This window comes from Lytechinus pictus, chromosome 16 (genome assembly GCF_037042905.1).
Source record: "Lytechinus pictus isolate F3 Inbred chromosome 16, Lp3.0, whole genome shotgun sequence".
NCBI classification, from domain to species: domain Eukaryota; kingdom Metazoa; phylum Echinodermata; class Echinoidea; order Temnopleuroida; family Toxopneustidae; genus Lytechinus; species Lytechinus pictus.
The window spans coordinates 29,374,210-29,398,128 of record NC_087260.1 but is presented as its reverse complement, the minus strand read 5'-3'; the positions used below and the strand labels follow the sequence as shown (position 1 = coordinate 29,398,128).

General features: G+C 36.7%; 1 protein-coding gene across 3 annotated transcripts; it reads right to left on the bottom strand.

The window, feature by feature from the left end:
• Nucleotides 1-1,211: 1,211 nt before the first annotated feature.
• On the bottom strand, nt 1,212-23,667 carry LOC129278462 (acetylcholinesterase-like). 3 transcript variants are annotated; one of them, XM_054914609.2, is made up of 5 exons: nt 23,115-23,667; nt 13,996-14,128; nt 4,628-6,182; nt 3,867-4,054; nt 1,212-1,455 (listed from the first exon to the last, which is right to left on the bottom strand). In XM_054914609.2, exons 3-5 carry the CDS (start codon nt 6,148-6,150, stop codon nt 1,325-1,327), a joined length of 1,842 nt encoding a protein of 613 aa, XP_054770584.1. In that variant the 5' UTR covers nt 6,151-6,182; nt 13,996-14,128; nt 23,115-23,667; the 3' UTR covers nt 1,212-1,324. The 3 variants fall into 3 exon arrangements, with proteins under 3 accessions (XP_054770584.1, XP_063967120.1, XP_063967118.1); XM_064111050.1 differs by having other exon boundaries at nt 23,409-23,645; XM_064111048.1 differs by having other exon boundaries at nt 23,380-23,642.
• Between the last annotated feature and the right edge of the window lie 252 nt (nt 23,668-23,919).

The following is a 23,919-nucleotide window of genomic DNA, read 5'->3' as shown; positions in this document are numbered from 1 at the left end:
TCAAGCAATGAATATGTTGTGAGGCTGGGGAACAAAGTGTAAAAATTGTGGTAAATTTCGGTTCGGATGACCGCCGACGATTCATTAGGTGGACTAATGATGTCATATCCCCACTTAATCTTTTTTATTTTATTATGTGAAATTATATTTATTCCAAACTTTTTCTACCAAGAACTAAAACAATTAAATTGATAACTGATTAAGTGAATTAGTTATTTATTGTCGCAACTTATTTCATCATAATGGTGACACATCATTTACATATGCATGAAAAAATGAAACAATTATGATTTCATGTAATAACATAAGAAAAAGGAAAGTAGGGATATGATATCATCAGCTCACCCGATGAATATCCATGACAATGTGGATATAATCGTTCTCACAAAATATTGATAAACTTTAAAATTCAATTACTTCTTAACTTGTTATCCGATTTTGAAGAAATCTTCAGCATTTTGCTTTGTGAATTTCACTTTATTTATTTAGATATACATATATTTTAGCCTGGACCATCCCTTTAAGTGATTCCGGTGGCCTCAATAGAGAGCGTTGTTGCTCTATCCAGCTATTTGATATCGATAATCGTGAAAACAATCCTGATCGATTTTGAGCCAAGCTAGTTTCCACCAGGAGTTCATTGTTTTGGTCACGTGATCAACCAATGCCTTGTGTATCGTGTGGGTTCCAAGTAGATTATCCTTCTTCATTTATCACGGTCATCCGTCGGGTACACCTTCATTTAAATTTTGAGTTTTATCTCGCTTTTATAGCTATCGCATTGGACGAATTTCTGTTTGGCATAATTATGATAGATTTGAGATGATAATATCAGGTGCCCGTTTCATAAAGCTATTCGTAAGTTAAGAGTGACTTTAAGAACGACTGATATCCTTTCTTGTGGTAAATGATATTCACCATTAATATTTATTGGTGATTATTTAGCGCGTAAGAAAGGATCACCAGTCGTTCTTAAAGTCGCTCTTAACTTACAAACAGCTTTATAAAATACCCACCAGGGGCGGCACCAGGATATTTTGATAGGTAGGCAAGATGACGTCATAGCAAGGTGACGTCGTAATTGTTTTCATTGAATTGTAGAGATATTATAGAATTACTGGGCCATGACCTATTCTCCTACACCCCTTCTTCTATTCTCTTCCTCATCTTTAAATTCTCTTTTCTTGTCTCATTTTCTTTTCTTTCGTTTTGCATTACTTTTTAAATCATTGGTGGGGGGAGGCGGTCGCCCCTTGTCCCCTGTGGCACCGCCCCTGAATAGTGTTCAGGTGATTTTACAGTGTCTCTGATTTAAGATCTCCGTTCATCGCCCATCGCACTGTTCGTTCTTGTTATTGATGTAGCGTGCAAATTCGGCCTTCCAATTTACCATGTGTTTTGTGTACCATTTCGTGAACTCTTCCTTCCACTTTATTTCTGTCTCTCGAATGTCTCCTACAGAAAAGCGGAGGAAAAAAATACCATTAAAGAATTTCTCAGAATTAATCAGTGGTTATAATAAAGTTTATGAAAAAAAATAAATAAGTAATTAACTAATTAATAAATATGTGTAATGGATTTATGGACAAACGATAAAAGAAGTGCATGGAAAGATGTAATTAGGTCGCTAACATGCCTGATTTTGTCGAAAAAAATTGAAAAAGTTATTGTTTATGTCGACCAGTTACAAGCAAAAACTCTTTAATTCTTTGGAAAATGTTGGATATGGTTAGGATGATATTGGCAAAGCAAGACGAACATATCAAAAGCCTACATTAATGCATTATTAAACGAAATTCATTTACACAGCTCATGCTACAGGCTTATTCATGATAGTAGAAAATCAATTTCACATCCGAAAGTTAAATGAAATGATTATCCCTGTAAAAATATACACCCGAAAAGTAAATGAAATCATTAGATCAGTATCCATTGAGTCATTGATTATATTTATGAGCTGAGTTATCATAATGCATCATGCCCATGATCCAGACTCACGATAACTGACTTTAAAATTGTCAATATCGATATGTCATTAATAACAACAATGTTTCCCAAACAGTCAGAATCAACCTCAAAGCAAAACTCAGTCAAAAAGGAAAGTACCAGTGGATCGAAGATTTGTGTGTGTTGAGGGTGCAAAAGATAAATCATCAGTTCATATTGGCAGAATAATTTGGGACCTCACGGCCCCCTCCTCCACCCCCCCCCCCCTCACACACACACGTTATTGCATTCACGATAAATAAAGGGAAAAGACGAAAAATCACGGGGGACGATTGTAGTACAAGTTTGGGTCATATGGGCCACATATCCACTGGGCAGTCGCATAATGAGCCGAAAATTGTGAGGGGTTAGAAATGACAGATGGAACAAAACTCTTAAAGGGGAATCCAGCCTTGGCCATAAAATGTTGTGTTGGGAAAGAGAAAAATAAATTAGTCAGAATGGTGAAAGTTTGAAAGAAATCGGACAAGCAATAAGAAAGTTATAGCTGCTTTAAAATTGAGATCACTAATACTATGTAGATTTCAAATTGTAAATTATGACAAGGGGCAAGGACAACTTTCCCATAGGCCATATACTTTATTATCAGGAATTTGTGGTTTTCTCCTAAGTACCCATTCCCCTGGGGCAGTAATCTAAATATAACCCAGGTAGTATATTGTTTTATGTCCTCATTAAAGAAAAATATAATTTGAAATAAAACTTTTGGGAAAGATGACATTTTAGCCATAATATGTATTGGAGTACATGGAAGAGTAGTCCTTGTCTTACATCACAATATGTGGCCAATTTGAAGTCTCCATGGGTATAGTGATTACCAATATTTACAACTTTTAAAAATTCATAACTTTCTTGTTGTTTGTCCAATATTGTTCAAACTTTTACCTATCAATTTGTCTGATTTTTCTTTTCCTTATAAAAACAAGTTTTTATTTGGGTTGGATTCCCCTTTAAAAGATGCAAGCGAACGAAGAGAGCGAGCTGAAATATTGACTTACTTAATACTAAAACTTTGATTTTTGGATAGCTTTTGGATCAAATTCAGAAAAAAAAAGATATATTAATCTTCCCCTTTTCTTTTCTTTTTGTTCGTCGTCAAGGTTGCAGGAGGCAATTACCCCCAAAGCCTCCCACCCCCCATATGTAAGCCAGTGCCTCTGTGCATGCAGTCCCCCGCCCTGATTCTGCCTTATAAAGACAGTCTTTGTGCGTGGTACCCGGGACTTTCAACAGCACAAGTTTTGTGTGTATGCCGTTGTCAATTCTTTTGGGATATTTTTTTGGTGGTGGGGGGGGGGGGGGGGGTAAAGGAATTTTCAAGACATGGAAAAGGTAAAATCATATACTGTAGATTGTCCGCTACTTAGCCTGATCTTCAATGTAAATTGAAATATACACTCGAGAAAACAGCGTGATTCCTAACCACGTAAAAGTACTTTTAGGGCATGCTTTGAAACCGAAAGCAATCTCTATAACATTGGGAAAAGCAGAGAATAATTTTGAAACAGACAGATAGTAATCCTCGGCCTCTTGGCAAAGAACTCTTCTCAAAGAGGGAGATATCACCCAATCACTTACACATTAAGCATGATTGGTGCCTATATCAATCTTAGTTGGGCCAAAATGGCATTTATCCTTAGGTCAATAATATGACAATTCATATAAATATGCTACCCTTAAACGCATTTCAAATCAAGCAGGGTAATCATTCCCTTTCTATTTATACCATGGATATTGGTTGAAGTTGGGTTGGAATTAGCTGTCCGACTGGGGGTAAGGGCCGGTAGATTAAGATGTAAGATTATGGGGGGGGGGGCAGGAATGGATGTGAAAAGCTGGAAGCAACAGAATATATTTACCTGTTTGCGTTTGTAACGTTGGTAAATAATCTCTCCAGAAAGCACATTTGTCAGCCCTTGGTCCTCTGCCTAGGGAAGGATTGTTATTCGCAAGATCTTCAGTCAGTTCTAAATATCTCTGTTTATATGTATTATACATAGGCCATTCGTTAGAATCTGGATCACTCTCTGTCATCTTGTTGGGATTTCTATACGAAGAAAAAGGCGTGAAGAAGTAAGATTTACAGTAACATTTCGACGAAGTATTTACTCCATAAGAATGCAGAACAGAAGGGAGGAGAAGGAAACCTTGAATTGTGCAAATTATTTTCTCGGTCGTGGTTTTAATTTGAGGTTTATATGAATAACTATTTCTTCCAAAGCGAAAAAAGTATCATGTTATATTACCAGCTCTAAAATCATATCCATAACAAAACTTAATCTGCATAATATACAGTTGTGCTAAAAAATTAGTGAACCCTACCACAAAATGCACTCATTCATAATGAGTGTTGAATGTACATGTAGACAACAGCACTGCATTGTTCGGCAATTCAAGAGAACCAAACTTTATTGAATGTAATATTTTACCACCTGACTTCACACTTAAATATCTAAAACATGGCAGAACTTGAACACTTTGAAACAAAAATATGTTCATTTTCTGGTGCACAGGGGTTCATCAACTTTGAGCACCACTGTATATTTTATTAAAAAATCATACGGACTCCATGTAACTACATGATGCACACGGAATAAAAGCCGTGCGGCAAAATACCTACCCAGTTTTCGCGAAGTTGGCCCAGTAGGTCATGATTTTCCGACTAAGTGTCACCTCGATTTCAGTATAATTTCGCTGTGCCACCAGAGGCATTCCGAAGACATAGAGAATCTCATCACCGTGAAGAACACCCATCCATTCCGGCCAAGGGTGTGTAGAGTCTCTTTCTAAGAATCTATAGTAATATACCTTATTGCCAGCAGAAGCATAGGCGTAGGCCAGGTCATATGTAGAGCATGTAAAGAGATAATCACCGGCAGCGAAGTCCACACCATCTCGTAGCTTTACGGGATCGTTTGGAGCTAACCAATCAGTGTATTGGAATGAAGTGGCATCAAGACCAAAACTATTAACCTTTGGAAAGACGTACTGCAGAGCATCATAATACTCATCTCGATTCAGTAAGCTTTCGTGATCTTTGTCGAATCCTGGTACTTCGTATATAAGGAAGAAATTTGCTTCGTTTAAATTGCTCCCTAACAGGATTTCTCCGGGCTTAAAAGAGTGCCTTTCTAGCGATGTCCTTGGGGTTTCTGTTATAAATGTGCCATCTACGACCGGTGGGAATTGAAACTCGCAGAAACCGTTTGTGACTGCATACTGCTTTGCGAGAATTTGTGTGACTTCCCTCGTTCTTATACAGTTTATCATTTGAGGGATGGTTAACTCGGTGCCGTTACTATATTTACTGCATTTTAATTCTTTTGCTAAGAGCTTGCCTCTCCTTAAACCTTCATCATTGGTGACCGTTGCCCAGGGCGCTGTGGCTGCAGAACTTTGCATGATCGCCCGTTGAAACAGAGTGCGACTTACTGGCGATAGCATATGCAGAGCTACGCTGGCAGCACCAGCACTCTCACCAAAGATGGTTACTTGATTAGGATCTCCTCCAAACTGGTGGATGTTATCCTGCACCCATTGCATGGCTACTTTTTGATCCATCAACCCTTGGTTTCCGGGTGAACTCTCATGGTCCATTGCTAAGAATCCTAATGCTCCAAGGCGGTAGTTCATTGACACCACCACCACGTTTTGCTCGGCAGCTAGATATTGACCATCGTACAATTCTAACGAAGAGACTCCAGACAGGAAGCTACCACCATAAATCCAAATCATGACAGTGGCTGCCTGTGGCCTTGGGTAGGGAGTCCAAACATTCAAATTCAAGCAGTCCTCATGTAATCTTACCGGTGAGTTCCACATCTCTGATCCCTGGAAACCAGGGAAAGTCATGTCGGGGATATGATCACACCCGTAGCCATAGTATGTGGCATTAAATGTGTGATTAAAAGCTCGTTTCGGTACTGGAGGTCTAAATCTTAGCTCACGCAATGGGGGTTCAGCATAAGGAATCCCCAAGAAGGCGTCCACCTGTCTATTTGGAGCACCACGAGCAACGACTGTGAGTCTCTTCCCGAGAACCTTGCCAATATTCGTTGTAACCTTGAGATCACTGGGGATGTCTGTTGCCGATGCTAGCCCGATCACTAGTAATATGAAAATGAAAACCGCGTCAGGAATCATGATGGTGTGATGGAATTGTGCGATGCATATACCTGCAGAAGGAAGAGAAGAGAGACATAAATAAACCCTGATAGTTTGTTTTCTTTACAAAGGTCATGCATATGCATTATACAAACAGTATCACAGTAGAAGTTCTATTGTGTGAAAACAGAAAAATCAAACAAACAAATCAATACAATTTTGATAGAAATTAAACAAATAATAAGAAAGTTAGATAATTCGTTTTTCGAAATGGAAAAAGGAAAAACGAAATACTGAGTGAAAAATACTTTTATTTTCAAAATTTTTAAACAGTAAACAATAGTTTCCTTTTATTGTCACGACTGCGCTTCTTTTATCCCTGTCCCTTCCTGTTCCATGTAATTTTTATATCATCTCCTTTTCGCAGCGCCTTGAGCACTTAATCAATGTGGATTTGGCGCTTTAGAAATACTTTATATTATTATTATAAAAAACGGTCATTTTTTAATATTATGATTCAACATGAAATATGTAAAAATAGGAACACAAAAATGGTTCACTTTTCCGTTTTACTGTTTTTACATATCTTAATTTTTGGTTTTTTCTTTAAAATCGAATTTCAATTTTCGTTTCCTTTTTCTGTTTCGCGTTCACGAAGCAGAAAATTGAATCGAATCTCTCATTTCCTTTTTCTGTTTTACGTTCACGATACAGAACATTTAGCGCGCCTTCTCGTTTCCCTTTTCCATTTCGAAATAAAAAAAACACGAAATATCTGATCGTACCGCCGTACGATTATAATTCTTTATCCTTTTATTTGGCCAAATGGAATATTGAAGACTGCTGGAGCTTTTGCAAAAGGGGCGGAGCCAGGACAAACCACCTATGGCTGGCCGGCCTTGTCAAACCTTGATGTTAACAATTACGAACTGTCCATTTTGATTTTAAACTATGGTTCTGCAAAAAAAAAAATGTAGCATCTACTCTCCATCTATCCATCTTAGTTTTAATACGTTGGTTTATGCCTGAAATACAAACCTTTATCTAGGATGATGGAAATGGTATACGATATTACATGTATGTAACAAAGTTGAACAGAGATTACTCGCTAGTGCGCATACTTTGATTTGGTGGGGTTTCTTTTAGGAGGGAGGAGGAGGGCGGGATGGATTATCCAGGCTTTTTCCGGCCGCCATGCTGACTGCACCAACGTGTGCGCTATGCCGCCGAGGGGAACAGCTATAGTCCCTAGCCTAGGCTAGCCCACTCGACCGACTCACACTTATATGGGCTAACCCCGGGGGGGGCCACTTCCATTGACGAGTGGATACCATGCGCGACCAAGGGGTCTCGAAAAGCACCCTAAACACGTATTTTCCATATTCTGAAAATGCACCCCTTAACAAGTATTGGCGTCTGAAACCCTACCCTTAACAAGTATTGGAAACAAAACGACACTCTTGGCAAGTATTCCCTGAAATGAACCCCTAAACAAGTAAAGCGATATTTTATTGTTAAACGGTCCGTCGGTCGTCGGTTTTACCTTGACAATTTACACACCATTTGGTTTAGTAGGCCTACGGCCCCAGCTTCCACACCTCGCGCAAATCGGACTCTAAACACGTAGTGTTGGGGCAAAAAGGACATCCTTTATAAAACATTTTAATTTTGTTTTATCATCCCCGCAAAGTTGACCCTAAACACGTAGCTTTCCTAGCGAAATAGATACCCTTTTTTCATTATTTTTGTGTTTTTGACACCCTTATCACGTTACGTACGTAACGTGCCCTATCTTGAAAAAGACATCCTTTTTACGTGTTTTTTTGGTCGCGCATGGTATCCACTCGTCAATGTAAGTGGCCCCCCCGGGGGGCTAACCGATACAGACGTCAAGGTTTCACATGGCCGGCCAGCCAAAGGTGCTTAGTTCTGACTCCGCCCCTTTTTCAAAAGCTTCAGAAGTCTTCAATATTCCCTTTGGCCAAAGAAAAAGGAATTATCTAACCGTACCTAGACGTCAGATAATTCGTGTTTCTGATTTCGAAACGGAAAAGGGAAACTAGAAAGCGCGCTCAATTTTCTGTTCGTGAAGGCGAAACAGAAAAAGGTCAAGAGAGTTTCGATTCAATTTTCTGTTTCGTGAACGTAAAACAGAAAAAGGAAACGAAAATTCCAATTCAATTTGTGTATATCACAGGAAAAACTAAACATTGAAATATGTAAAAACAGTAAAACGGAAAAATGAACCGTTTTTCTGCGTTCCCGTTTTTACATATTTTATTCTTGAATCAAAACATTGAAAATTACCGTTTTTTCTGTTTTAAATCTCGAAAATAGAAGCAATATTTCGTTTCTACGTTTTCCATTTCGAGATCAGACAAACGAGATATCTCTCAGAACCTTGACTTAACTACGCATCTTGGTCACCATTACGAAACCTGCTCTCAGCAGTCAGTTTTCATGTCTCAATACATAAAATATCCAACACTTTGAGCTTGCCCACGCATTACTTATTTAAGTGACCGATGTGGAAAAATAAGAATGATCCCCCCCCCCCCATTCCCGTATTAGCGAAAGCTGGATCCGCCCCTGGGAGAAACGGAACTGATCATATGAGGTTCACTCTTTATAATATGGACCCCCCTCATAGAAAATCTTGGCTGGTGGCTGTAAACCTAAGATTAGCGGAATCACTCTACGGACATTTTTGTATTTGACTACAAAAGACACGCAAAGATCGCATACGAATCGAAAGGACAGATCATGTTATATCTTTGTGTTCTTTGATCTATTTTTTAGCTCAGAATTTTAATGCATTACGTCGCAATTTCAATGAACGATATTATATTATTTTTTTGTAATAATTATACATGTCTAAATATTTAATTTTTAGAGAGAAAATTTAAGTATGAATTATATTTGACTAAGAACAATATTATGTTAATCATTAAGTTTAATATGCAAAATGATAACACTTGTTCATACTTTTTTGTTTTGAAATGTGGAAATCAAGGTTCATTGTCACTTTACACTGTTGTCACTTAGGTATTAACAAGGAGCTTTCAACAAAGCTCCTTGGTATTAAATGAGAATGAAACCTTTGGAAGAAGATGGCTTGTGTGAAAACAGAAAAATCAAAGAAACAGATCAACGAAAGTTTGAGAAATATCGGACAAATAATGAGAAAGTTATGAGCATTTGAATATTGCAATCACTAATGCTATGGAGATCCTCAAATTGGCAATGCGACAAAGATGTGTGATGTCAGTTGTGAACAACTCTTCCCATTACTTTAGTATATATTTTACATAAATTGCCTCTTTTATCACATCTATCAGTAGATCATGTGTTCTTTCTATAGGAGGGTATGTAATACAGATTTTTAAAGAATACATCATGGATAAAGAGTTTGTATCACCACAAGAAAAAGCAGAGACATTTTGAGGGTATTTTATAGTCCATCAAAGGGAAAGTTGTTCACATGTGACATCACACATCCTTGTCACATTGCAAATAAGAGGATCTCCATAGCATTAGTGATTGCAAAATTTAAATGCTCATAAATTTCTAATTATTTGTCTGATTTTTCTCAAACTTTCTTCGTTCTTATTCTTTGATTTTTCTGTTTCGACACAAGCCTACTTTTTCCAAAGGTTTCATTCCCCTTTAACTTACATTATTTTTATGTTATCGACCTTTAAAAAAACAAATGCAATATATATACAAACGTTCTTTTGAAATAAAAGGGTAATAATAAATTATAATGAGTTTTCGGTGATATTACACTATCCTAGATTGCCTGACATATTGTCGAATTTGTAAACAATTCTAATTGATCATGTTTGATTATGAATTTATATTTATTTGAATAACATTTGATTAGCAATTATGTGATTTCAGTATACTTATGTTACCACTGTGATATTCAACTTGTGCAATACGTGATGCCTATTCTCTGGGTGCATGGATGGAATAGACAAAAAAAGTCAAATGTTTAACAATACCCTTCAGATATCAAGGAACTAAATTAGTAAGAGAAGTACTTCGAGGTCCCTTTATGAAGAAATAGAAAAACATCACCGAGAGTGGGCGCTAGATATTCAACACATCAATGAAGCATGATACGACTTGGCGGTTGAAAAGAAATCATTTGTCATAAAACTTTAGCAAAATGTGCACGTGATATAAGTCCTCAGTCATATTCACATAATTGAACCTACATTATATATGGTAGACCTGTAGTCACGACAATGAATCCAACCCTAAACAGATGTAGTAAATGTGATTGGAAATAGAGTAAAAAGATCTGATTAGGCTGGAGTCGGTTTCCCTAATGTGTTCTTGACAATACATGAATTAATTTTAAAAACAAGCTGATTTGATTTGGACATTAAACTGTTAAAGATAGGAAATAATGGTGCGATGCGCGTTAAGGTTCTTAAGTCTTCATAATTCATTTATTTCTTCAATAGAACTTTGCAATATAAGAATAAACACTAAAACACGTCCTTAAATGAAATATTGACAAGTGTGAACTATTGACCAGCTTCATCCGTGCACCTCTGTGTCCATTTCGGTGTCACTGATTCGATGCACTCAGGATTCAACAAGAACAGTAGTTGCTTTCGGCAGCAAGAGAGTTAACCCGGTAGGTTATGCTTTAAGAAGTGGACTAAAGGACCAGAAAGTGGGTTTTGTGCAATGTAAATTGAACCTCTTGGTTTGATAATAGACTGGAGGCAGGGATTAGATTCGGACACAATTGCGGTAGTTATAAATGGTCCAACTGTCCGCTGATTCAAATATAAGATGAAGGGAAAATGGCGCGATTTTAGGCCGTCCGAAATTCTAGATAGCTTCGTCATGTATGTACGGGGAACAATGAGCTCTAAAAAGCGGCAGGAATTAGGATCAAATTCGTATTCGCTTTTGATACAGTTGATCATAAAATTTTGCTACATAAGTTATTATGGAGTGAGAGGTGTTGCCCTTGAGTGGTTTAGGAGTTATCTCACTGACAGGAGACAATTAGTACCTTTGAATAGAATTAATTCCAGCTTGCAAACTGTTACATGTGGTGTACCTCAGGGGTCTCTTCTAGGACCTCTCTTATTCATACTGTATATAAATGAGTTTCAAAATTCATCAAATAAATTATCCTTTATTTTCCTTGCTGATGATTCTAGTTTATGTTTTTCACATAGGAATCCTCTAACCCTGATAGAAACAGTGAATTGTGAATTGAAGAATGTTATCTTGTGGGTTCAAGCCAATAAATTATCACTTAATTTTCAAAAGACAAATTATATGCTTTTTAGCAATTCCTTAAAAATGCTGCCTGGCAATGTAATGTTTATTAATGTCTGTCTTGAAAGAGTAACCTCAAATAAATTTCTTGGGTTATTTATTGATGACAAATTGAACTGGAAACTTCATGTAAATCATCTTTGCAAACTGTTGTCAAAAAATACCGGTGTTATATACAAGTTGAGATCAGTTTTCCCTAAAAAATGTTATTTATATTATATTCCTCATTAATTGTTCCTTACTTAAACTACGGTATGCTTGCCTGGGGCAACTCACTTAAAACGCAATTGCAAAAATTATTCATTGTTCAGAAAAGAGCTATTAGAAGTATATGTAATGTCAGTTATCGTGCCCATACAAATGTTTTATTTCATGACAATCACTTATTGAACGTGGAAGATATTTACTTTATGCAGCTAGGATCTCTTATGTATGATTTTGATTCAGGAAGTCTCCTTTCAGCCCTGGCACTGATATTTAAGAAAAATAGTCAAGTACACAATTACAATACTAGACAATCTTCCACTCTCCATATATCTCGTGCAAGAACAAAGTTCACTTTGGGCACTCTAGTTTGCACTGGACCCAGGTTTTGGAATGCACTTGACCCTGACATTACACATGCTGTCAGTTCTACAGTGTTTAAACGAAAATTGAAATCTTATTTACTGAGTAACTATGGAAGTGATTCGTAAAGCCTATTTTTCGTGTGTTATTTATCAGTTAATGCTAAATTATCAATACTTAACATCCCCCTTTTCCGGGCCTGGCTGGTCTCTGTCCTCATGTCCCTTTTTTGTCCCTTTTGTACATAAATGTGTCCCTCTTCTCTCCCCTCCTCTCTCTTTAGTTATCATATTATATTATATTGCCATTTCTTTGTTGTTTATCCAATGTTCTTTGAATTCGTAATGAGGAAACTTAATCTACAAGCATTGCTTCACTTAGGTCTCCTCGTCTTCCTTTAAAATTATTTCTTTTCTGTCTTAAGCTGTATAATGTATTTAAAAACAATGTTTTCTGCATACTCTGTTTTATATATATATACCTGTATGTTTTATCTTGTACTCTGCTCATTGTTTCATACACACTTATATGTTTGTCATGTATTCAAACTCAAAGTTGGAAGACAAATAAAATGAACTTATGAACTTATTCATAGATAGGAATATTTATATTGAGATATCAAGTAAACAGTGCCTCTAAATGCATTGCAAGGTGACATCTTGTCCAACGGGCCCAATACGGTGGCTGTGTATAAAGCACTGTAACATTAAAAGGTAATGATCATTGTTAGTGATCAGTAAAATTTTGAGAGAGACAAGTGTTAGCTTTATTGAAGAATAAGTCGGATGCTTAACTATGTAAATAGTTTAAATTGAGTTAGAACGTGCATCTGATCACTAGTTGCATATCATGTGAAATAATCACAGCGGGAAACTTGCATGATAATACGCAGCATTCGTATCGCGCTTAATACAAATGATTCTAAGCGCTCCATACTATTACCCCGGCTCTATAATGACATGTGCTCGTATAAAGCCATTGCAGTTTGAAATCCCATCGAGGCAACAAGTTTCCCTCCCCTCCCACCCTATGTATTTTGTTTTATAATATCAGGGTTTTATTTTATAATATCGAGAGGGGAGGACCTAACGTCAGTGCAAAATTTAGACACATGAGGTGACAGTGTGTCGGGGCTATGATTGTGAGCGTTGCAGTGTAACAATAAATGATTGTTGTGTGTTACCACACCAACTGACTTTATACGTAGAGCTGAGTTACTGTTGAGAATAACCGTATCTAGGAATTATGTGTATCACAATTTACAATATTCATAAGAAATATTACATGATGGTTGGGAGGCTGGGCAGAATTACAACAGTAGGTCAGCATGGTTGGGAAGTTTGGAGCGACATTGAGTTTTGAGTCTCTTTGATGGAATTCAGAGCATGGAACATAACTAGGAAATTTTGTGTTTCACGACTTTTGATATTTTTGTGAAATGTTATGGTTGGGAGGTTGGGAGAGACATTGATTCCTTGAGCTCTATGATGCAAATTAGGAGCATGGAAAATGTTTAGGAAATTTTGTGTATCAAGATGTATGATGTTCCTGTGAGACATACACCACGGTTGGGAGGCTGGGCAGAATTATGTCAGCATGGTTGTGAAGTTTGGAGCGACATTGAGTTTTGAGTCTCTTTGGTGGAATTAAGAGCATGGAAACTAAATAGGAAATTTTGTGTTACACGACCTATGATATTCTTGTGAGATTTCATTGTATGGTTGGAAGGTTGGGCAGAATTATGTCAGCATGGTTGGGAGGTTGGATGAGACATTGAGTCCTTGAGCTCTATGATGCAAATAAGGAGCACGGAAAATGTTAGGACATTTTGTTTCAAGATTTATAATGTTCCTGTGGGACGTTACATTATCAGAGCTGCCAAGTAGTACTGATTTTTCGTATTTAGTACTGAAAATAGAAAAGAATACTGATGGTTTCATGCAAATACTGCTTAAGTTTCAGTTTATGTGCTGTCCTATGGTATTCCTGTGAAAATACTAATTTCCTCACCAGAATAATGATTTTCAGCCTTGAAAATACAGTACTGAAATGTTCTTGTTCAGGTTGGCAGCTCTGCATTATGGTTGGGAGGCTGGGCAGAATTGTGTCATCATGGTTGTGAGAGACTTTGAGTCCTTGAGCTCTATGAGGGAAATTAGGAGTATGGAAAATGTTTAGGAAATTTTGTGTATCACGATTTATGATGCTCCTGTGAGACATCACCTAATGGTTGGGAGGTTGGGGTGAGTTATGTCAGCATGGTTGGGAGTTTGGGAGAGACATTGAGTCCTTGAGCTCTATGATGCGAATTAGGTACATGGAAAATGTTCAGGAAATTTTGTGTATCAAGATTTATGATACTCCTGTGAAACAGGACATTATGGTTGGGAGGTTGGGAAGAATTATGTCAGCATTGGTTGGGAGGTTGGGAGAGATATTGATTTTATGTTGGTAATTAGGAGCGCAGGAAATCTGAACGTAACTCTTGGGCCTGCATAATGTTGGAAGGTTGGGCGGGCAATTACAGCGTTTATCAAGAACGCGTGCACAGATAGTTGCGGATACAACCATAGTATGGATATATAGATATACATGTCATATGTATTTTCAGACTTAAGGAAGCATATTACGTAATGTGGCTAATTTTGGTTGTTACACGTAAATGGTAAGGAGCATGAAAGGATAGCCTTATAATATACAATATATAGGTTTGTGTTCGGAAACAAATTATTTGAAACCTGACAGATCACCAATATTAATATCAAAGTATATGCTTCAAAGATGTTGATTACCAAGATTTAGGGGAAATACCCGTGGGAACTACTATCCTGCGGGTGGGTCACGTGATCAACAGCCCCAGGGAGGAGTTACTACCCTCCTGGTGTTCACGTGACCATATATTTCAGTATGCCACAGTTCTAATGCATATGTAGTCTTTTGTTATGTCTCACGACATTATTCAGATTGTGTTGATGTTCATTACCTTTTATGTTATTTAGGCATATCGCCTATCATGTGTTTTGATGCCTCGTATGGAATTAAATGACAAGCAATGGCAAATTATTTGTACACTTGTTTTCTTCTCAAAATTACATTTCATATTTTCTATTGCAATAAGGCTCAACTAAAATGACACTGAAATTTCTTTGTCTAATCGATTCATAGATTTATGCAGTTTTAATCTGGGGGAAAAACACATTAAATGGACCCCCCTTGCCTCAGAAAATCCTATATGAAGCGTCTACCAGATCCATTCGTATCGTTTTCTTACGATTTTTATCTCACCTTTTGACGTTTTACTTCCTGTGTGCATCTCTGATTTAATCACAAAAATCATGCTAAAGTTATCTAATTCATCGTTCCATTATTCACTGGTCATACTTTTTAATTGTCATCAAAATTCTTATTTAAGAAACTTGTAGCGAAAATTCATTTAAACTGATAAGCATTTTATATATTGATTTATGTTGTTGTTGACAATCATTTAACTTTCTAAAGGCACATCTGCCACAGCAGCAATGCCAGGTTCTGATTGCATGAAATGGTCTTTGCAATGGTTGTCTTTTTTTGTAGTCTATTTATTATGTTGCACCACATGAAGCGCCTTTTGTCAAAGAGTTAAAGCGCACTATAAATCAATTTTTACACTAAAATAATAAAGTATTGTGTTTTTATAAGTAGATGTTTCCATTCACTTTTATAGATTGATATAACAGGTTTGTAAATAATTTGATGAAAATGGGTTCACACAATTATCATAATAAGTTGACGACAATATGAAAGGTGCAATTATAACAATAGGCCTTTGGGGTCATCAGTTATGATCTCGACATAATATACATGCTATACATTATGAATTTATTGTTGATCTTTATACTGGAATATCTTTTTAATCAAATCTAAAATGCATGTTTAGATATTTTCGTCTCATTTTAAAGTGACCAAAGGCAGTTCAGAAAAACGAAGTTATTTTAGAAATATGGTACGTAGTTTATGTAGTCTCTGTCTATTACTTACCTATGAAGTGTGTCCTAGTCAATTACAACTGATTTATGATATTCTATTTAAATCATCATACCTTTTGATTATTATTCTATATTTTGATACCTGATATGAGATAAAAATTTCATGCGTCAATGATCAAGACGATTTTGAAATTTAAGGTCAAAATCAGGTTGGGCAGAAAATTGGACAAGATTGGTTCGTGATACGACGACCGTGCTTGTTCGATGATTGACCCATTAGCATTTATTTTGTATTAAGATAAGTTTCTCGTACTGTTCCCTGAAATGAGAGTGGATTTAGATTCACATGAGTTTCTCGCGTTTCTGATTTGCTTCGATATTTTGCAATCTGTCATGCGTGAACGATTTGCTAAGCTGTTGATCTCAAATTAAAGTTGAGATTCGAATGTTTTTCCATTCTTACCATACGTATCAAATTTATGATAAAAGTTCTAAAACCATATTTCATAATTGTGAAATCTATCACTGAAAAGCGCTTTGCTTTTTTGTGAGACGTACTGTATGTAAACATGGAGCATGCTCTCTCTAATATCAGAGAGCTAAAATAAACTATATAGAGTCGAGAAAATGAGAATGTATACACCCCTCTCTCACGACAAAGAGATGAATTATATTTGACGCTGAAAAAATTGTGCCCCTTCCCATATCACCTACATCGGTAGCTTCTCTATTTGGTCCTAAAAATAGATTGAACATTAACATGATACGACTGAGATATAAACGTTACCATGATTATAATACTTATCTTGTTTGAAAACACAATTTGTGTATAAAGATGATAAGGTCATTTCATGAAACTAGAGTTTTAGGAATATCCATATGTACACTGTAAGAACTAACGTCTGGATAGAAATTGTCCTACCACAATCTAAACTAATAGTGAAAGAATATAACCCCAAAGGATTTCTTTTTTTAATACAGACACCAATAGGAAGGTTACAGTTCTCACTCGGATACAATAGCTAAGATCGATTTTAAAGCTCCATGAATAATAGAAAGAGGTACAGTAAGAATTGTATTGAAAGTCTACCTCTTCGCATTTTCATTAAGAGAATGTCATTGATTGGCTTCCTAATACTTAGCTATTGTATGTTTATGCCCCAATTGTTGAAATCATAAAAACAGTATAGAAGCACGACTGTGGGAAAATCTCACTTTTTAAAAGATATTGGTGCTGCACATATATCTATATAACACGATATAGTACCAAAGAATTTACCAACAATTTTTTCGCCTCTCTGATTAATATCATTTAATTAATAAATGCTAGCAATAGAATTTGAGGTCCTGCCAAGGTCTTTTTCTGTAACAAATGAAATGGGGAAAATAATTTGAAACCATTGAAACTTCTGTTTAACATAAAAAAAATAATAATAATTATAGGTAACAAATAAATAATATATGTGATGTAATGCCATTTATTACCATCCCAGAAATTGGGTGGGACCAAATGCTATAATATTGAAAATTGATTATCAAAGTATCCCTCATACGTTTCGTATGGGTCTAATATCAATTGTAGATTGGATCTACAATGAAACCAATTCTCTCATCTTGATGCATATTGTCTGCATGTAAAGATATACAAGATATAATTGATGAAAATTTACAGAGGCTGTACTATTGTATGAAATGAATATAATCCATTCATCAAATATAGTCTGATACCACCTCAGTGGTATCAGACTATATTACATTACATCAGACTATATTACTATAGTGCATTAGAAACCTTATCGATCATTACATTTTTCATTTTGAAATACGCGACAATGATTGTTGTCTAGTCGGTTTGGTAGTGTAACTGAACCATATATCCTGAAATACGCGAGAATGCCTGGTGTCTAGTCTGTTTGGTAGTGTGAATGAAGGAATATGTCATGAAATATGCGAGAATGATTGGTGTCTAGTCGGTTTGGTAGTGTGAAAGAACAAATATGTCATGAAATACGCGAGAATGATTGGTGTCTAGTCGGTTTGGTAGGGTGTCTGAACAAATATGTCATGAAATACATGAGAATAACTGGTGTCTAGTCGGTTTGGTAATGCGACTGAACAAATATGTCATGAAATACGCGAGAATGATTGGTGTATAGTCGGTTTGGTAATGCGACTGAACCAATATGTCCTGAAATACGCGAGAATGATTGGTGTCTAGTCGGTTTGGTAGTGTGAATGAACAAATATGTCATTAAATACATGAGAATGATTGGTGTCTAGTCGGTTTGGTAGTGTGAATGAACAAATATGTCATGAAATACGCGAGAATGATTGGTGTCTAGTCGGTTTGGTAATGCGACTGAACCAATATGTCCTGAAATACGCGAGAATGATTTGTGTCTAGTCGGTTTGGTAGTGTGAATGAACAAATATGTCATTAAATACGCGAGAATGATTGGTGTCTAGTCGGTTTTGGTAGTGTGAATGAACAAATATGTCATGAAATACATGAGAATGATTGGTGTCTAGTCGGTTTGGTAGTGTGAATGAACAAATATGTCATGAAATACGCGAGAATGATTGGTGTCTAGTCGGTTTGGTAATGCGACTGAACCAATATGTCCTGAAATACGCGAGAATGATTTGTGTCTAGTCGATTTGGTAGTGTGAATGAACAAATATGTCATTAAATACGCGAGAATGATTGGTGTCTAGTCTGTTTGGAAGTGGGAATGAACAAATATGTCATGAAATACGCGAGAATGCCTGGTGTCTAGTCTGTTTGGTAGTGTGAATGAAGGAATATGTCATGAAATATGCGAGAATGATTGGTGTCTAGTCGGTTTGGTAGTGTGAAAGAACAAATATGTCATGAAATACGCGAGAATGATTGGTGTCTAGTCGGTTTGGTAGGGTGTCTGAACAAATATGTCATGAAATACATGAGAATAACTGGTGTCTAGTCGGTTTGGTAATGCGACTGAACAAATATGTCATGAAATACGCGAGAATGATTGGTGTATAGTCGGTTTGGTAATGCGACTGAACCAATATGTCCTGAAATACGCGAGAATGATTGGTGTCTAGTCGGTTTGGTAGTGTGAATGAACAAATATGTCATTAAATACATGAGAATGATTGGTGTCTAGTCGGTTTGGTAGTGTGAATGAACAAATATGTCATGAAATACGCGAGAATGATTGGTGTCTAGTCGGTTTGGTAATGCGACTGAACCAATATGTCCTGAAATACGCGAGAATGATTTGTGTCTAGTCGGTTTGGTAGTGTGAATGAACAAATATGTCATTAAATACGCGAGAATGATTGGTGTCTAGTCGGTTTTGGTAGTGTGAATGAACAAATATGTCATGAAATACGCGAGAATGATTGGTGTCTAGTCGGTTTGATAGTGGGAATGAACAAATATGTCATGAAATACGCGAGAATGATTGGTGTCTAGTCGGTTTGGTAATGCGACTGAACCAATATGTCCTGAAATACGCGAGAATGATTTGTGTCTAGTCGGTTTGGTAGTGTGAATGAACAAATATGTCATTAAATACGCGAGAATGATTGGTGTCTAGTCGGTTTTGGTAGTGTGAATGAACAAATATGTCATGAAATACGCGAGAATGATTGGTGTCTAGTCGGTTTGATAGTGGGAATGAACAAATATGTCATGAAATACGCGAGAATGATTGGTGTCTAGTCGGTTTGGTAATGCGACTGAACCAATATGTCCTGAAATACGCGAGAATGATTTGTGTCTAGTCGGTTTGGTAGTGTGAATGAACAAATATGTCATTAAATACGCGAGAATGATTGGTGTCTAGTCGGTTTTGGTAGTGTGAATGAACAAATATGTCATGAAATACGCGAGAATGATTGGTGTCTAGTCGGTTTGATAGTGGGAATGAACAAATATGTCATGAAATACGCGAGAATGATTGGTGTCTAGTCTGTTTGGTAGTGGGAATGAACAAATATGTCATGAAATACGCAAGAATGATTGGTGTCTAGTTGGTTTGGTAGTGTGAATGAACAAATATGTCATGAAATACGCGAGAATGATTGGTGTCTAGTCCGTTTGGTAGTGTGAATGAACAAACATGTCATTAAATACGCGAGAATGATTGGTGTCTAGTCGGTTTGGTAGTGTGAATGAACCAATATGTCCTGAAATACGCGAGAATGATTGGTGTCTAGTCGGTTTGGTAGTGTGAATGAACAAATATGTCATGAAATACATGAGAATGACTGGTGTATAGTCGGTTTGGTAATGCGACTGAACCAATATGTCCTGAAATACGCGAGAATGATTGGTGTCTAGTCCGTTTGGTAGTGTGAATGAACAAACATGTCATTAAATACGCGAGAATGATTGGTGTCTAGTCGGTTTGGTAGTGTGAATGAACCAATATGTCCTGAAATACGCGAGAATGATTGGTGTCTAGTCGGTTTGGTAGTGTGAATGAACAAATATGTCATGAAATACATGAGAATGACTGGTGTATAGTCGGTTTGGTAATGCGACTGAACCAATATGTCCTGAAATACGCGAGAATGATTTGTGTCTAGTCGGTTTGGTAGTGTGAATGAACAAATATGTCATTAAATACGCGAGAATTATTGGTGTCTAGTCGGTTTTGGTAGTGTGAATGAACAAATATGTCATGAAATACGCGAGAATGATTGGTGTCTAGTCGGTTTGATAGTGGGAATGAACAAATATGTCATGAAATACGCGAGAATGATTGGTGTCTAGTCTGTTTGGTAGTGGGAATGAACAAATATGTCATTAAATACGCGAGAATGATTGGTGTCTAGTCCGTTTGGTAGTGTGAATGAACAAACATGTCATTAAATACGCGAGAATGATTGGTGTCTAGTCGGTTTGGTAGTGTGAATGAACAAATATGTCATTAAATACGCGAGAATGATTGGTGTCTAGTTGGTTTGGTAGTGAGAATGAACAAACATGTCATTAAATACGCGAGAATGATTGGTGTCTAGTTGGTTTGGTAGTGTGAATGAACAAATATGTCATTAAATACGCGAGGATGATTGGTGTCTAGTCGGTTTGGTAGTGTGAATGAACAAATATGTCATTAAATACGCGAGAATAATTGGTGTCGAGTTGGTCTGGTAGTGTGACTGAAACCCGCCCTGGTTGGTAAGTGGGCGGTGCTTAACGATCATACACCAGAAACCTGGATTATAATGAATTAGTGATTGATCATAAAGCTCAGGTATATCACTGATTGCACTTAATAAACAATGCAATTAATCGTATCATTATTATCATCTTTATTTACTTATAATGCACTTTTCCCAGAAGGCTGAAAGCGCTAACAGAGAAATAATTAAAATGGATTCATATCATGTAATAGTTACAAACGATTAATTATTATAATTTCTACTTATGTAATCACCTGTCCAAGGCTATAAATTAAGGCACTGGCAAATAATCATCCGTGTATTGAATTTGTTATTTTCTTCCTTAACTTAATTTTAGACTGATAGGTGTTTACAACTACTTGTCTTCCCCTCATTCCTATTTGTATCCTAATAATCCTATCTCTCCTATTTTGACATCTTTCTTCCATCCACTCTTCGATGAAATCATCACATAATAATACTTTTTGCTAGATTGTGTTGTATGTACAATACATTTAATGTACAAATCCTCTGCGCAAGTGTTGCTTCATTCTGTATTTCACAGTTATTGTTTTGTCTACAGGATAGTTTTCCCATTTCGTCAATTAAAAAAAAATGAATACAGTACCAGTCACCATTCTTTGAATCACTATTGCCTGTTTCGGTCGGAGAGCAATGGATTTGGTCCACTGATTCTATTGTTCTCTGGCTGAGGCAGGTAGTGCTGAGTCTGGGAATTGTGACTGGTGGTGTATTTTCTCTTTAAACAATTTGGTATTAGTGATAATTCTCATTTTAAATGTTATTGAATTCACTCATTACTGTACAGAACCGAAATTACTCTTTTATCTATTATGTATATATTGTTATTTTATGTTAACAGGACCAGGCTGAAAAACAGTCATTCTGAGCCTGTTATCCTGTATAAAGATATTTTAATAAATAAATTAAAAAAAATTTATCTGAATAACTCATACTCAGGGGCGTCGATCCATTTTTCAGATTGGGGGGGGGGGGGACAAAATCATGAATCAACGTTCCAAATGCGCTCGATCACATCAAACAAACTCACCCACCCACACACACATACACATATATATTAATGCGAGCGCGAAGTGCGAGCTGAAATTTTTTAGTATACTGCCTGAAAACAGGAAAAATTGACCTGTTTATGACTGTTTGTAGTAACTCAAGTGGAGGATATATATCTCACTACACAGATAATGCGAGTGCCGAGAGCGAGCTGAAATTTCTTTATATTTTGACCTGAAGGCTTTATATTCTAAGCATTTTTAAACTAATTATTAAGATGGGTATCTAAAAGAACAATAGATGCGAGCGCGAAGCGCGAACTGAAAATTTTGATATTTCGATCTGAAAAAAATGACAGTTATAATGGACGTTTTTAATTAAGAACAAGATATATATTCAACAAAAGATTATTGCAAATCGGAGCAGGAGTTCTTTTGAGGTTTAGAACTGAGAACGGGACATTGTATTCACCTATTTAATTATGAAAAGTATGGGTTTTTGCTACAGAAATGATGCCAGCGCGAGGCGCGAGCTGAAATTTTTTATATTCTAATCTGAAAAGCGGACATTTTGAGCACGATTTTAAATCAAGAACGAGTTGTGTATCTCAATCTCGCTTGCTGATTTCTGTGTAACATTGCAATCTTATTTTATTTTTGCACATGCGGAATTATTGGGGGAGGGGGCAAACGATATGTTTGCCCCCCCCCCCAATATTTTCATTTGTGGGGCGATCGCCCCCCCCCCCCCGAGGATTGACTCCTCTGCTCATACTATGAACTTATTTTCCATGAAGAACAATTTTAATAGGGAAATAATGAAGAGGTATTCTTTATTCCCATCTGTTTTAGCGTCGTGAGTTTTAATTTCAGCTGAGGATCAGCTTTGATCTAACTGGTTCCGTCAATTCTAAAAATATTATAGAGCAAACAATAATCGAGAGCAAATATTAAACTCATTAGAAAAAAAACTCACCTTAAGGTATCAAGTATGCTTTACATTCGAAGATTCTTGAGACTGGATCTATACTCTATTCAGTGATACACACAATCCCTCATTATCCATACGCTTAATGTAAACTTGCAGTCAGTCCACATGAAAGCACATAGACTCTGAAACAACATGAACACATAGTTTTAAATTTATGCGCACTTCGTTTTGGATGTTAACGCGTGGCATATAAAGTCGTATTTTAGTGAGAAGGCACAGCTTGAGATTTTACCTCTTTTTAACCTCTTACCTCCTGCGGCACTGCGACGTCTGACTCACCCGAAACTGCGGGGTTATGACAACTTCCAGAGGTAACCAAAGTTTACAGCAAGTAAGTATAGTGTTCCAATAACATTCAATGAAGTAAACTCAACGAGTTTTTAATGGTCAATAGTTAAAAGGCAATAATGAAGTTTATAAACACCCTCTCTCCGTTAAGTCTTCGCTGGATGGGAAGAGAGGCGCAGCACATAACGGTTCAAAACAGTTGATATAACCGTTCAGCATGTTCAGAGTGAGGATTTAATTGTGAAAACGCTCGATCGCACCGTATGAGGATTAACATCGCTTTGTCAAACAATCGAAGTACCCACTTCAAGGACTTTTGAAAGAGAAATGAATAGAAGGAGGAGCCGCTGGCTCGGCACAATCCATAAAGTGACACATACTTAGCACAAGGTTTATAGGCGAAGGATTAGTTCTGGCCTTTCGGTCCCTATGGTCAAACGGTAAAGAGGATTGGATTTCAGACGGAAGGAAAATACAGTTGGTCAAATAAAAGCCATTATTT

Coding starts and splice junctions, on each gene's coding strand:
- LOC129278462 (XM_054914609.2), bottom strand. CDS start 6,150: ATGATTCCTGACGCGGTTTTCATTTTCATATTACTAGTGATCGGGCTA. Junction 4,055..4,627: donor GCCAACTTCGCGAAAACTGG/GTAGGTATTTTG, acceptor TTCTTCGTATAG/AAATCCCAACAAGATGACAG. Junction 1,456..3,866: donor AACGTTACAAACGCAAACAG/GTAAATATATTC, acceptor GCTTTTCTGTAG/GAGACATTCGAGAGACAGAA.